General features: G+C 38.3%; 1 protein-coding gene across 1 annotated transcript in view; it reads right to left on the bottom strand.

The window, feature by feature from the left end:
- Positions 1 to 3,231: 3,231 nt before the first annotated feature.
- The window catches only part of LOC128666516 (lysosomal alpha-glucosidase-like), a 154,888-nt gene continuing 142,010 nt past the window's right edge, over positions 3,232 to 16,109 (bottom strand). Inside the window, exons 17-20 of the mRNA XM_053721167.1 lie at positions 14,828 to 14,926; positions 13,736 to 13,900; positions 6,128 to 6,277; positions 3,232 to 3,565 (exon numbers count right to left, since the gene is read on the bottom strand). Of these exons, the coding sequence (XP_053577142.1) occupies positions 3,503 to 3,565; positions 6,128 to 6,277; positions 13,736 to 13,900; positions 14,828 to 14,926 (477 nt within the window). The 3' untranslated portion in view covers positions 3,232 to 3,502. The remainder of the gene's footprint in view (positions 3,566 to 6,127; positions 6,278 to 13,735; positions 13,901 to 14,827; positions 14,927 to 16,109) is intronic.

Below are 16,109 nucleotides of genomic sequence, written 5' to 3'. Positions count from 1 at the left end.
ACTGTTTTATGTTTCATTTTTGTTACAGGGTAGGCCTTAGCATAAGTTTTAGCTTAACCAGTCTAGCAGTTTTCACTTGCTTAGTATTCATGAAGTATCATTTAAATTGTATAGAGAAGCCGTGAGTTATTCTCTGTAAAAGTATCAATGTATTTAGTTTGTACTATATATCTACAATGTTTTCTTTGTTTTAAATGACATAGGATGAGTTAAGCTAAAGGAATTGTAATGCTTACAAAAAGGTGAAAGAAGTTTTATTTGGACATAATTGTGATTGTATTGGGGTGTGTACTCATCTTGTGCTGTTTAGTTTCCTTCCTAGACTCCTTCTGACTCGAGTGTCTGCTTGCTATGGGGATCAACTGGCCTACCTTGTCTACCCCATGAACAAACCATCAGACTTCCAGCATCTACCTGCAGAAGAACACTGGATAAGCACCCCTTCTGCAAATGAACTGTATTAAAGCAAAGTGTCTGAGGAAGGTGGAGCGCTCTAAGAGGACAAAGACTGTTCTTAAAGTGATCAGAGGCCACCTAGAGACATTTGTGCTGTTCCCATGTCATGCTTTACTGTGGAGAATGTACTGAGCAAGGAATTGTTGGACATATTGGGGGGGTGCTAGCAATGCAGGTGGAGAAATAAAAGATGCAGCATTGTTTGGGGGTAGATGGGGGGCTGGTTGGGTCTTTGTGCAGATAGACCGGTAGTTTGAGGATGCTGGGAGGTAGACAGAGTATTGGTGGGGCCGCACCTATGTGCAGTGACAAATTGTGCCCTATTGGCCTATAAAATTATAGCAATAAATGTGAATACCTTTCTCTACAGTATTCTCACATAGATTCATGTTATACCAAAGTATCAGGCTAATATTGTTGCTAAAGGATTTACTAATTTTCTGTGCTTTTCTATTTTTGTGTTATTCTGTTAGAATAAAAAAAGGGTGGTATGTTAGGAATTACTGTTAGCGTGACCAGCGCCATCTTTTTCTTGGCTGCCATTTTGTCTTTGGCATCCATCTTGTCTCAATAACCTTTATTATAGTGGTTTATTATGTAGTGAGAAATATGCTGATGTTAGTAAGAATTGTAGTAGTTTTATTGGCCTTGTAAATATTCCTGGCAAGGTGCCTGGAAGTCCAATATCTAGGTAAGATGGCCAAACGACCTTGCTTTGGGCTGAACTATGTGCCCAGATGTATTTTCGCTACTGGAAAGAAGAAAAGCGTGCAACAGCACTACACTGAAATTAGGGAGTTGCTTATATATGGGGAACAATAAGTTGTCCTGAGCTTGAGTGCTTATGCATAAACTGACTTAGGAAGATTGTCAACATAGAAGTTGGGCACAAGTATGCATCTATATAGCACTTCGTATTTTCGCTACTGTTATAAGAAACACTCCTTCATACTCCTTTCTCTCATATATTTCAATAAGCTTCTTTTGTTCATGAAATATGGTATGATATGACGTGGTCATAACGTGTCATCATGTTAACCCTGTATGCTGTACTTGTTGTCTATAAGACATGCCTTCCATCTTTTAATAAATGAATCGTTTTTAGACTTATTGCTGCGTGGTCTGAATTCTATTCTCGTGGATATCCTGATCAAATACATTCATTTCCAGCTGATAAGGTGTGTTCCAGGCCAAGCACTGACTGACACGGTCCCCCTCTGAAAAGAACATCTAACACTGATCCTGTGAGAACTTTCCTTATAGTGGTACTTGTATAGAAGATACTGCACTATTATTGGCTGCTTTCTTTCAAGATTACTTTAGAAAAGCTCTTCACTTCATCCTCGGCATGTGCTGCGGTATAATACAGACCAGCTTAAGGTTGGGAGCAACTTGTGTTCAGGGAAGAAATTTAAGCATTTCAGTTTAATTGTACTTGTTTTTGTATCTGTCTTAAAGGAACACTGAACCCAAATTTTTTTTGTTTCATGATTCAGATAGAGCATGCAATTTTAAGCAACTTTCTAATTTACTCCTATTATCAATTTTTCTACATTCTCTTGCTATCTTTATTTGAAAAGAAGGCATCTAAGTATTTGTTTTGGTTCAGACCTCTGGACAGCACTTTTTTATTGGTGAATGAATGTATCCACCAATCAGCAAGAAAAACCCAGGTTGTTCACCAAAAATGGGCTGGCATCTAAACCTACATTCTTGCATTTCAAATAAAGATACCAAGAGAATTAAGAAAATTTGATAATAGGAATAAATTAGAAAGTTGCTTAAAATGTCATGCTCTATCTGAATCACGAAAGAAAAAAAATTTGGGTTCAGTGTCCCTTTAAGACAGATACAAAAACAAGTATAATTAAACTGAAATGCTTAAATTTCTTCCCTGAACAGTTGCTCCCTACCTCAAGCTGGTCTGTATTATATTATAAAATTTGGGTTCAGTGTCCTTTTAATCGTGAAAATGTCATTTTAACTTAACTGTCCCTTTAGTTATAATATTTGGTAACTTATTACTTTTAATATTGTTTGCTTATCAAGTAAAATGTATATTTATGCTTTAAATGATATACAGTGTAATAGTTAAGTTCCACGTACTGTATAGATTAGTGTGGGATATTTTACAAATTTCTTCCTTAAACTATTGTCCTTTATTGTTGTTACTATTTTGTATCCCTACTGAGGAACTTAGTTTGTGTTAGTAAATCTGTGTATTAGGTTATATAACACTGGTATAAGACATTTTTCTTGATATCATATTTTTAACCAGGGCTCCTTGCACTTGAGTGGTTGCAGCTAATAAGGCATGTCCTCATGGAGGGTAGTGGAAACTAATGCAAGGCAGCCGCATGGTCTTCCTTGCATACTATCACTATACTTTACCTTATTAATGTGTCAGAGAAAGCATCAGTTGGCAGAAAGGCCTTACATACATCACAATCCCACCCTTCTTTTCATATTGTCCCACTTTGGTACTGAACCACTAGTACTGACATTAGTAGTAAGAGAGAAAACCAGTTATAGATAACTTATTATAGTAGAAATACATGATGGCATGCATCATGTGGTACAACAGTTTAGTTCGGCTTCTCTTCAAGCGTGTTCTTGCTTGGTTATGCTTGAACTAACTCAAGCAGTATGGGGAAGGGTGTATGTAGGGGAGTTTAGGGGTACCCATATGTCCAATAGACATACACACCAGTATTGATATTGTTCTACTTTGACTGTGAAATAGTGTTTTGATAAATCTGGTTTTAAAAGCAGATATTTAAAGTAAATTATTACATTTTATTTGACACATTTCTCAGTTAAGAAATATTTTATGAAAAGTCCAGTGCAAATGCCAATATTCCTCTCCCACCACCCAGATAAATCATGAAAGTTCTTCTGGTAGATGTGTAATAGTAGGTGCTCCAATCACTATTGTCTTTTGTGTTTGGTCTTGCATCAACACATCTGGATTATAGGGGTAGTACAAATGTTTTAACTCCTACGTCAAAGTGTAATTGTTTTATTAATTACAGACAGGATCCCCTCCTCAGGACCACTTGATCAGAAACTGCTCGCTTATTGGCAAAGAAAGATTTCGTACTCTCAGCACCTGGAAGAGATGTAAGAAATGTTGTATAAACTATAGGGAGATTTCTAGAGGACTATCTGCAAGTGTAAGTGGAACAGGAAGGTGTTATATGGAGCACCATGAATACTTATAGAGATCACACAAGACAACAAAATAATTTAAAGTAAACAGTTATATGGAATAGACATGAACATTTATTTTGTTACAAATGCACATTCATTAACAAAACACGGATATTTGTCTTATTTTAACAAGACGAATATTCGAACAAATACAGCATGAAATTGAAAGAAAACTAAGGAATAATGCAGAATTCGGTATTGTTCATTAGTTTCCTTTAAAAAGTTAAAATACCTAAACGCGCAGTAGAGCCACGCTAACCCACTCCGTCTCTTGACAGAACCCCGGGGGCTCTAACAAGAGGTTTAGCGAGGCGGCTCCCAGGGCCTGCACTAAAGGAGAAGGTCCTTAAGTGCAAACCCTGGGAGCCGCCGCATTAAGACTCCTGTTAATGTGGCAAGGACTCTGTGAAGAAGAGGAGGGGTTAGCTCAGCCCTCCAGCATTTAGGTAAGTATTTTAACAGCTGCAGGTGATATTTTTCACCTGTAGCAGTGGAACATGTACATTTGTTTAATGAAAACGAATTTAAATTTTCCACAAATGGTTTGTATTCATTTAAAATGAGACGAATACCGAACAGCACAAGCACAGAATATACAAAATACAAAGTATTAAGAGGGGGGAGAGAGAGCAAAAGAGAGAGGGGGTGGAGACAGCAAAAGATAGGGGGAAAGAGAGCAAAATAAAGGGGAAAGAGAGAGAGCAAAAGAGGGGGGAGAGAGAGGGCAAAAGAGGGGGATAGAGAGCGCAAAATAGGGGGATAGAGAGAACAAAAGACAGGGAGAGAGACAGCAAAAGAGAGGTGGAGAGCAAAAGAAAGGGAGAGAGAGAGAGAGAGAGTGCAAAAGAGAGGGAAAGAGACAGCAAAAGAGAGGGGGAGAGAGAGCAAAAGAGAGGGGAGAAAGAGAGCAAAAGAGAGGGGAGAGAGAGAGGGGGAAAGAGAGAGCAAAAGTGAGGGGGAGACAGAGAGCATAAGAGAGGGGGGAGAGAGAGAAAAAGAGAGGGGGAGAAAAAGAGCAAAAGAGAGGGGGAGAGAAAGAGCAAAAGCGAGGGGGAGAGAGACAGAAAAAGAGAGGGGGAAAGAGAGCAAAAGAAAGGGGAGAGAGAGAGAGCAAAAGAGGGGGATAGAGAGAGCAAAAGAGAGGGGGGAGAGAGAGAGCAAAAGAGGGGGGGAAAAGACAGCAAAAGACAGGAAGAGAGACAGCAAAAGAGAGGGGGAGAGAACAAAAGAGAGGGGGAAACAAAAGACAGAGGGGAGAGAGAGAGCAAAAGAGAGGGAGAGAGAAAACAAAAGAGAGGGGGAGAGAGAGCGCAAAAGTGAGGGAGGAAAAGAGAGGGGGAGAGAGACAGAAAAAGAGAGGGGGAAAGAGAGCAAAAGAAAGGGGAGAGAGAGAGAGCAAAAGAGGGGGATAGAGAGAGCAAAAGAGAGGGGGGAGAGAGAGAGCAAAAGAGGGGGGGGAAAAGACAGCAAAAGACAGGAAGAGAGACAGCAAAAGAGAGGGGGAGAGAACAAAAGAGAGGGGGAAACAAAAGACAGAGGGGAGAGAGAGAGCAAAAGAGAGGGAGAGAGAAAACAAAAGAGAGGGGGAGAGAGAGCGCAAAAGTGAGGGAGGAAAAGAGAGGGGGAGAGAGAGCAAAAGAGAGGGGGGAGAGAGAGAGAGCGCAAAATAGAGAGGGGGGGAGATAGAGAGCAGAAGAGGGGGAGAGAGAGAGCAAAAGAGAGGGGGAGAGAGAGAAAGCAAGGGGTGGAACCACTGTACTGCAAAAAATGGCCCGTGTACACAGGCTTTAGGACTAGTAAGTGTATAAAACACTATAATAAGGATATAGTGCAAGTTTCGGAACTTGAGATGAAGGAGTTAAACGTAGATGAAAATGTTATTCTCCAAAGATGAACCTCCAAAAGAGATACAAAAAAACAAAAAGGAAGCCTGCAAGGATAAAAACAATAGGACATATACACAGACTGATAATCTCAGGGTATAATTCAAAAGCATACAATAACCATTCTACAAGAAGTGCACATGCCAAAAAGTACCAACAATCACGATAAAGCTTTAAAGACCGGCACCTTTGGTGATAAATTGTCTGTGTGAAGTCCAAAAGCATCTGCATCCGACATTCATTTCGCTAAGGTAAGTCGGCTTTTTCAAAACTTGCTAAGGGGTGAGTTATAGCTCTTTGATGCGTGTGTACCTCACCGTGTCTTGGAATTATTGTTTTTCTACTTACAGACTTCACTATTGTGTTTTTTTTTATTCTCTTTTGGAGGTTCATCTTTAGAGAATACCATTTTGATCTAGGTTTTACCCCTTCATCTCAAGTACTGAACTTTGGACTATATCCTTATTATTGGGCTTTATACACGTATTAGTTTAGTTTTTTCTGTGATTTGGTTTTGAGTGTATATTACTTTTCAATTGTTCACCTTATTTTGTTTGTATTATTCAACTCAAGAGTACCTTGTCATCCAGACGGTAGGAGAAGTCATTAGGAACCCCATTAACTAGCACCTTTGCAGGAGGGCTGGATACTCCAAAAACAGATACAAATCCTATGGTTAGGCCATCTGCCTGACTGTTGAGCTTGATAACCTCACTCAGCAGGACGTTCTGTGTAAGGAACAGCATGTTAGTGTTTCAGTCATGTGCGGAGAAGGAAAACAATTAAAGGGATATTAAACACCTTGAAATTGTAACATAAAGGGCTAAATTACAAGTAGGGAAGTATTGTTAATGTGGGATGCATTAAAGGGACATTCAACACTAAAATTGTTATTGTTTAAAACAATAGATAACGCCTTTACTACCCTTTGCAGAACCAACATTGTTATATTAATATACTTCATAACATTCAAACCTCTAAATTTCTGCCTGTTTCTAAGCCACTATAGACAGCCTCTTAATCGCATGCTTTTTTATTTGCTTTTCACAACAGGAGACTGCTAATTCATGCGGGCCATATAGATAACATTTTCCTCATGCCCGAGGAGTTATTTAAGAGTTAGCACAACACAGTACTAAATGCAAGTCAATAGATAATAAATAAAAAGTCATGTGATCAGGGGGCTGGCAAAAGAGGCTTAGATACAAGGTAATCACAATGGTAATAAGTATATTAATATAAATGTTGGCTGTGCAAAACTGGGGAATGGGTAAAAGGGATTATCTTTTAAAACAATAAAAAATGTTGACTGTCCCTTTAAGCAATATAGAGGCCATGATAACGTGCATGTGTATTACAAGTTAAAAGTAAAACAGGTGCCCTTGTACGCAACAAAATTTGTACTCATCGGGTAAGCGCAAGTGAAGACCTCACGTGAGTGTAAGGGTTAAAAAAAATGTGCACCAAAAACATTAAAATAAAGCATTACACTCATATATACAGTTTCTGATAAAAATATATTTATATAAATATTAAGCTTTTTTTTTATAAGGGTTAAAATGTATATGGTATATAACAAGGTATTTGACTGAAACAGCTTTAATGTGTGTGTGTGTGTCTGTATATATTTTACATTCGAATCTTCTTCACTTAGAAGAAAGTGTTATTAGTAATTTTTTATAGATATTTCTATATATATCTGTATATATCTATACCTGTATATATTCACATAGATATATAGATATATATCTGAAGTTTAGATCTTAGCACACATACGGCTAGATTCCGAGTTTTGCGTTATGAGGGGTGCAGTACTAACTTGCACGTTATTGTCACCTCTCTCTTACCTACAGCGCTGGTATTACAGGTTTTTACAAACCCGACGTTAAAAGGCAAGAAGTGTGTAGAGAAAAATTGTGCACCATACCGCACTCCAATACCAGCGCTGCTTAAGTCAGCGGTAAGCTGGTTGTACGTGCTCGTGCACGATTTCCCCATAGACATCAAAGGGGAGAGCCGGCTGAGAAAAAGTCTAACACCTGCAAAAAAGCAGCGTAAAGCTCAGTAACGCAGCCCCATTGATTCCTATGGGGAAACAAAATTTATGTTTACACCTAACACCCTAACATGAACCCCGAGTCTAAGCACCCCAATCTTACAGTTATTAACCCCTAATCTGCCGCTCCCGACATCGCCGACACCTACATTATACTTATTAACCCCTAATCTGCCGCCCCCTAACATCGCTGCCACCTACCTACATTTATTAACCCCTAATCTGCCGCCCCCAATGTCGCTGCCACTATACTAAAGTTATTAACCCCTAAACCTAAGTCTAACCCTAAAATCCCCTAACTTAAATATAATTAAATTAAATGTAAATAAAACCTACAATTAATAACTAAATAATTCCTATTTAAAACTAAATACTTACATGTAAAATAAACCCTAAGCTAGTTACAATATAACTAATAGTTACCTTGTATCTAGCTTAGGTTTTATTTTTATTTCACAGCTAAGTTTGTATTTATTTTAACTAGGTAGAATAGTTACTAAATAGTTATTAACTATTTAATAACTACCTAGCTAAAATAAATACAAATTGACCTGTAAAATAAAACCTAACCTGAGTTACACTAACACCTAACCTAACCCTACAATTAAATAAATTCCCTAAATTAAATACAATTAACTAAATTCAATACAATTAGCTAAATTTAAAAAAAAACCCACTAAATTACAGAAAATAAAAAACAAATTACAAGATCTTTAAACTAATTACACCTAATATAATAGCCCTATCAAAATAAAAAAAAAACCTAGCCTAAACTAAACTACCAATAGCCCTTAAAAGGGCCTTTTGCGGGGCATTGCCCCAAAGAAATCAGCTCTTTTACCTGTAAAAAAAAATACAAACAACCCCCCAATAATAAAACCCAACCCCTCCAAATAAAACCCTAATTAAAAAACCCTAAGCTCCCCATTGCCCTGAAAATGGCATTTGGATGGGCATTGCCCTTAAAAGGGCATTTAGCTCTATTGCAGCCCAAACCCCTAATTTAAAAATAACCCCCCCATACACCCTTAAAAAATCTCTAACCCCTGAAGATCCACTTACAGTTTTGAAGAGCCAACATCCATCCTAAACAAAGCCGGGAGAAGTCTTCATCCAATCGGCAAGATGTCCTCAACGAAGCCGGCAGAAGTGGTCCTCCAGACGGGCAGAAGTTTTCACCTAGACGGCATCTTCTATCTTCATTCTTCCAACGCAGAGCGACTCCATCTTCAAGACATCCGGCGCGGAGCATTATCTTCAATCAACAGCTTCTTCTACAATGACGGTTCCTTTAAATTACGTCATCCAAGATGGCGTCCCTTAGATTCCGATTGGCTGATAGAATTTTATCAGCAAATCGGAATTAAGGTTGTTCCAATCAGCCAATAGAATGTGAGCTCAATCCTATTGGCTGATTACATCAGCCAATAGGATATTTTCAACCTTAATTCCGATTGGCTGATAGATTGGCTGATAGAATTCTATCAGCCAATCGGAATCTAAGGGACGCCATTTTGGATGACGTCATTTAAAGGAACCGTCATTGTAGAAGGGCAATGCCCATCCAAATGCCCTTTTCAGGGCAATGGGGAGCTTTGGTTTTTTTAGTTAGGGTTTTATTTGGGGGGTTGGTTGTGTGGGTGGTGGGTTTTATTGTTGGGGGGTTGTTTGTATTTTTTTTTTACAGGTAAAAGAGCTGATTTCTTTGGGGCAATGCCCCGCAAAAGGCCCTTTTAAGGGCTATTGGTAGTTTAGTTTAGACTAGGGGGTTTTTTTTATTTTGGGTGGGTTTTTTTTTATTTTGATAGGGCTATTATATTAGGTGTAATTAGTTTAAAGATCTTGTAATTTGTTTTTTATTTTCTGTAATTTAGTGTTTTGTTTTTTTTTGTAATTTAGCTAATTGTATTTAATTTAGGGAATTTATTTAATTGTAGGGTTAGGTTAGGTGTTAGTGTAACTCAGGTTAGGTTTTATTTTACAGGTCAATTTGTATTTATTTTAGCTAGGTAGTTATTAAATAGTTAATAACTATTTAGTAACTATTCTACCTAGTTAAAATAAATACAAATTTGCCTGTGAAATACAAATAAACCCTAAGCTAGCTACAATGTAACTATTAGCTATATTGTAGCTAGCTTAGGGTTTATTTTATAGGCAAGTATTTAGTTTTAAATAGGAATTATTTAGTTATTAATTGTAGGTTTTATTTAGATTTAATTTAATTATATTTAAGTTAGGGGGTGTTAGGGTTAGGGTTAGACTTAAGTTTAGGGGTTAATAACTTTAGTATAGTGGCGGCGACGTTGGGGGCGGCAGATTAGGGGTCAATAAATGTAGGTAGGTGGCGGTGATGTTAGGGGTGGCAGATTAGGGGTAAATAATTTTTAACTAGTGTTTGTGAGGCAGGAGTGTGGCGGTTTAGGGGTTAATATGTTTATTATTGTGGCGGCGATGTCGGGAGAGGCAGATTAGGGGTTAATAATTTTATTATAGTGTTTGCGATGCTGGAGGGTCGCGGTTTAGGGGTTAATAGGTAGCTTATGGGTGTTAGTGTACTTTTTAGCACTTTAGTTATGAGTTTTATGCTACAGCGTTGTATTGTAAAACTCATAACTACTGACTTTAAAATGCGGTACGAATCTTGACGGTATAGGCTGTACCGCTCACTTTTTGGCCTCCTAGGACAAGCTTGTAATACCGGCGCTATGGAAGTCCCATTGAAAAAGGACTATATGCAATTTGCGTAAGTTGATTTGCGGTAAGGCCAAAAAAGTGTGCGGTGCCCCTAAATCTGCAAGACTCGTTATAGTAGCGGTAGTAAAAAAGCAGCGTTATGAGGCTTAACGCTGCTTTTTTACTCATGACGCAAGACTCGTAATCTAGCCGATAGGGTTTTGCTTGCATGCACAAACAATACGGGCGAGATTACATATGCGGCACAAGCTTCAGCGTAACCTCTGAAACCCGCGCCGGCCGTAATTTCACCTTGCACATCGGGGTATCCAATAAACCCCGCTGGCAGTTCATAAAGTGCCGTAAGTCGGATAAAATAGCGATGTCCAGAAATGTGCGTAAATACAAATTTCTGGAGTCGCCAGTGACTTACACTTTAGAGACTGCCGGCGCCTAGGAACAAAAAAAAATCAAATCTCCTGTAAAAGTCTAACCTGCCTTCCAAAAATAAACCTGACATGTAAAACCCCTATATCCGCCATCAAAACCACATCAGAACTAATAATAAAAGTATTAACCCCTAAACAGACAACCCCACAACGCAATATGCATAATTAAACTATTAACCCCTAATGTGCCATTCACACACATCGCAATCTACCTAATAAAAGTATGAACCCCTAAATCCGCCAACCCCAACATCGCAAACTACCTAATAAAAGTCCCTATTAAAACTATTAACCCCTAATCTGCCATTAACCCACATAGCAAAGTACCTATTAAAACTGTCAACCCCTAATCCGCCATTAACCCACATCGCAACAAACCTTATAAATCTATTAACCTCTAATACGCCAAACCCACACAACAAAATAATCCCAAGAAAAACTATTAACCCCTAATCCGCCAAACCCCCACAATGCAAGTACCCTAATTGAACGATTTACCCCTAATCTGCCAAACCCCCACAACGCAAATAACTAATTTATTTACTATGCCCCCTAACCTAACACCCACTAAATTAACCCCAAATTACATCAAATAATAAAATACTAAATTATAGTTAAAATAAAAAATCCTAACGGTACTTAGAAAAATAAAACTAACATTGAATTAAAATAAATTAATCTAAAATTACCACAAAAAAAAAGTCTAACATTACAGAAAATAATAAACAAAATTATCCATTTTTATGGGCATTGCCCTTAAAAGGGAATTCAGCTCTTTTACTGCCATTAAAAGGGCATTCAGCTCTTTTAAGAGTGCCCATTAAAACCCTAATCTAAAAAAAAAAAAAAAAATAGCCTAAGTCTAAACCCCAGATAGGTACTCACGGTTTCTGAAGTCCGGCGGTGAAGTCTTCTTCTTCCAAGCGGCGATATCTTCTATCTTCTTCCAGGAACAAGACGGCGCGGAGCGGAGGGCAGAACTGAAAACCGGTGACCGCGGAACTGAAGACCGGCGACCGCGGAGCCATGGAGTGTTGAGGTCCTCTTCGTACGATCAACGACACACACTGAGGATTGAATTCAAGGTACGCGTTTAAATATGGGGTACAAATCAGCCAATAGGATTTCAGTAGCTCTCATCCTATTGGCTGATTTCAATTTGAAGACTAAAGTCAGCCAATAGGAATTCAAGGTACCCCATATTTAAACTAGTAACTTGAATTCAATTCTCAGTGTGTGGCAGTGATCATACGAAGAGGATCTCCACGCTCCATTGCTCCACGGTCGCCAGTCTTCAGTTCCGCCGTTGCCGGTCTTCAGTTCTGCCGTCGCTGGTCTTCAGTTCCGTGGTCACCGCGGTCTTCAGTTCCGCCCTCCGCTTTGCGCCGGCTTGTTCCTGGAAGAAAATAGAAGATATCACCGCTTGGAAGAAAACTTCACCGCCGGACCTCAGGAACCGTACCTATCTGGGGTTAAGACGTAGGCTTTTTCTTTTTTTTTGGGGGGGGGGGGTTTAGATTAGGGTTTTAAAGGGCACTCTTAAAAGAGCTGAATGCCCTTTTAATGGCAATGCCCATAGAAATTTAGGGGCAATGGGTAGTTTAGAATTGTTTAGTGTTAGGTTTTTTTATTTTGGGGGTTTGTTGGGTGGGGGTTTTACTGTTAGAGGGGGGGACTTAGTATTTCTTAAGGTAAAAGAGCTGTTTAACTTAGGGGCAATGCCCTACAAAAGGCCCTTTTAAGGGCTATTGGTAGTTTAGCATTAGATTAGGGGGTGTTTTTATTTTGGGGGGCTTTTTATTTTCATAGGGATTAGGTTTAATTTTTTTTTTTTGATAATTTGGTTTATTATTTTACGTAATGTTAGAATTTTTTATTTTTTGTAATCTTAGATTAATTTAATGTTAGGTATTTTTCCTTTTTAAGTAATGTTAGCTTTTTAATTTTAATTGTTTGTAACAGTATTTTTTAATTTAGGTGATTGGGGTTAATTTAGGGGGTGTTAGGTTAGGGGGTGTTAGGTTAGGGGGCCCAGTAATTTAATTCATTATTTGCGTTTTGTGGGTTTTGCGATTTAGGGGTTAATAGTTTTATTAGGATTACTGCATTGTGTGGGTTTGGCGGATTAGGGGTTATTAGGTTAATTAAGTTTATTGTGTTGGTGGGGGATGGCGGTTTAGGGGTTAATAGTTTTAATAGGTACTTTGCGATATGGGTGAATGGTGGATTAGGGCTTAATAGTTTATTAAGGTACATTGCGTTGTGGTGTGATGGCGGTTTTGGGTTTAATAGGTTAATTAGATGTTTTGCGATGTGGGGGTTAATATAGTTTATTAGTTATTGCGGTGGGGAGATGACGGTTGACAGGTAGATAGATATTGTGCATGCGTTAGGTGTTAGTTTTTTTCAGGCGGTAGATAGATATTGATATACATTAGGTGTTAGTTACTATTTTCAGGGCGTTACGGTGCTCACATACTATGCGCAAGGCTTGGTGTGCCTGCCTATGTGTGGCGAGGTGAAAATGGAGTAAAATTTCTCCATTTTCGCCTGCGTAAGTCCTTGCGCTGAATATGTGATACTGATTTGCGACGTGGATCTATGTTAGCTTATAGTAGTAAAAATTGCGGCTGACGGGTGAAATATACGCACCACATTTATATGCGGCACCGTATATGTGATACCAAAACTGCATAAAAACCAGCGTTGACGCCTTTTGCAAGCGACGCCGCATATGTAATCTTGCCCTACATGCGCTATTTAGCATGCGAAGAGATGCAAATAAACCCTTATCGTCCGCGTAAAAGCTGCGTGAGTTTTAATTATCAGCACAAACATTCACTTCCTGGTAGTCTTAAAATCAAAATAAATAACTTTTTATACAAAAAAAATAATAATTTGTGTAAATAATACTTATTCATATGTATGAAAGATGTTTTCTTCATTTAAACACACAAAATAAGTTTTATGAGTACTAAATGAAAAGGGGGGTTAGGAGAACTTACGTTTGTAGCCAGGAAGATGACCTGTGTGTAATCCCCCCTCTCAAATGTCTCTAGACTGTCCCCATCATCCCAGTATAAATCCCCATGGGCAACTCCCTCAGTATTAAGGGCTACTATCAGTGCCAGTGGGTTCTTGCGTGTTTCCTCTGTGTTCATACCCGGATACTGTGGTAAGAAAAATGTATCACATCATTAGAACAAAAAGTTTCAAAAGTTTCACTGGATATAGGGGGTATAGAGGGTAAAGTGGTACAGCAATTTTTTAGCAGAGCATATTTAATTAAAAAAAGTTTCCGTAACTACCTGTACCTGGTTTTGAGCTACGTGGTTTCAAATGTTGGAAGAAGGAGTATGGTGAAAATATCTTATAGAAATGAACTCACACTTGAGCAACATGGGATATTAGTTTTCAAATGCTTCCCTACTCTGGAAAAAAAAATCCCCCTATTTATATGAACAACACTGATCATATCTTAAAGGGATACTAAACCTAATTTTTTTTTCTTTCATTATTCAGATAGAGCATGCAATTTTAAGCAACTTTCTAATTTACTGATATCATCAGTTTTTCTTCGTTCTCTTGCTATCTTAATTTGAAAAGGCAGAAATGTAAGTTAGGAGCCGTCCCATTTTTCATTTAGCACCTGGGTAGCGCTTGCTGATTGGTGTCTGCAATTAGCCACCAATCAGCAAGCGCTACCCAGGTGCTGAACCAAAAATGGGACGGCTATTAAGCTTACATTCCTTCTTTTTCAAATAAAGATAGCAAGGGAATGAAGAAAAATTGATAATAGCAGTAAATTAGAAAGTTGCTTAAAATTGCATGCTCTATCTGAATAATGAAAGAAAGAAAAAAAATTAGGTTTAGTATCCCTTTAAGGCTTTTTAGATATGATAAAGCTTTATGGATATTTTAGATATGCTGGTTCACCAAAATTATTGGTTTATTCATTTTATAATCTAGATGCTACAGTGTTTTACACTGTTTGTAAGTCATGAAGGGCAAGCTATTTTGTAGTAAATGCTTTGGTTAACATTAGTCAAACTTTTTAAATCTGTCTCTGTATGAGCACCAGGGACCTAGCTTCTTACCTGACCAGGTATGATGTAGCCACCTCTGATGTGAACATTTATGGTCTGCAGTGAGGCTGGTAAGGTGACCCACTCACCCTTACTTTGAAGAATTGTGCCCTATACAATAAAAGCAGAATCAGTATCACTTAGATTAAAAGTTTAATCTTTTATGAAATCATCTATTTCTCTCTATACCATGTATTTAACTTGTACGCACCAAAGAAGGTTGGTCCTTTAAAGGAACAGCAATGCACTACATGGAGTTAGTTTGTGATTGGTGGCTATGCACATATGACTTATGTCATTGGCTCACCACATGTTTTCAGCTAGCTACCAGTAGTGCATTGGTGTTCTGGAGCAGATTTTAACTCTATGTGTGACACCTTTGTGGAGGATAAATATATAGTTATATGTAGGCAAATGCACAACAATAAAATGCCCTAACACATCAGAGCATGTTTTTTTAAAGATTGGACAAAACAAAACAAAAAAACTTAAAGTTTGTGGACGAGCATTAACCATATGTGCATAAAAAGCCAAACTTCAGATATCGAGAACGTAAGAAAAATCCTATTGGCTGATGCAATCAGCCAATCGGATTGAAGTTCAATCCGATTAGCTGATCCAATCCGATTGGCTGATTGCATCAGTCAATAGGATTTTTCCTACCTTAATTCCGATTGGCTGATAGAATTCTATCAGCCAATCGGAATTGAAGGGACGCCATCTTGGATGATGTCATTTAAAGGAACCTTCATTCGTCGGTTAGTCGTCGGCCAGGAAGGATGCTCCGCGTTGGATGTCTTCAAGATGGAGCGGCTCCTCGTCGGATGGAAGAAGATAGAAGATGCCACTTGGATGAAGACTTCTGCCCGGCTGGAGGACCTCTTCTGCCCGGATCGGATGAAGACTTCTGCCCGGCTGGGTGAAGACGGCTCAAGGTAGGGTGGTCTTCAAGGGGTTAGTGTTAGTTTTTTTAAGGGGGGATTGGGTGGTGGGTTTTAATGTTGAAGGGGGTTGTATTTCTTTTTTTTACAGGTAAAAGAGCTGATTACTTTGGGGCAATGCCCCTGCAAAAAGCTCTTTTAAGGGCTATTTGTAATTTAGTATAGGGTAGGGGAATTTTATTATTTTGGGGGGCTTTTTTATTTTATTAGGGGGCTTAGATTAGGTGTAATTAGTTTAAACTTCTTGTAATTTGTTTTATTTTCTGTAATTTAGTGGGGGGGGGTTGTACTATAGTTTATTTTATTTAATTGTATTTAATTTTAGGTAATTGTAGTTAATTAATTTAATTTAT

This window comes from Bombina bombina, chromosome 1 (genome assembly GCF_027579735.1).
Source record: "Bombina bombina isolate aBomBom1 chromosome 1, aBomBom1.pri, whole genome shotgun sequence".
Classification (NCBI taxonomy): Eukaryota; Metazoa; Chordata; class Amphibia; order Anura; family Bombinatoridae; genus Bombina; species Bombina bombina.
The sequence above is the reverse complement of the archived record's forward strand: the minus strand, read 5'-3'. Positions and strand labels throughout refer to the sequence as shown.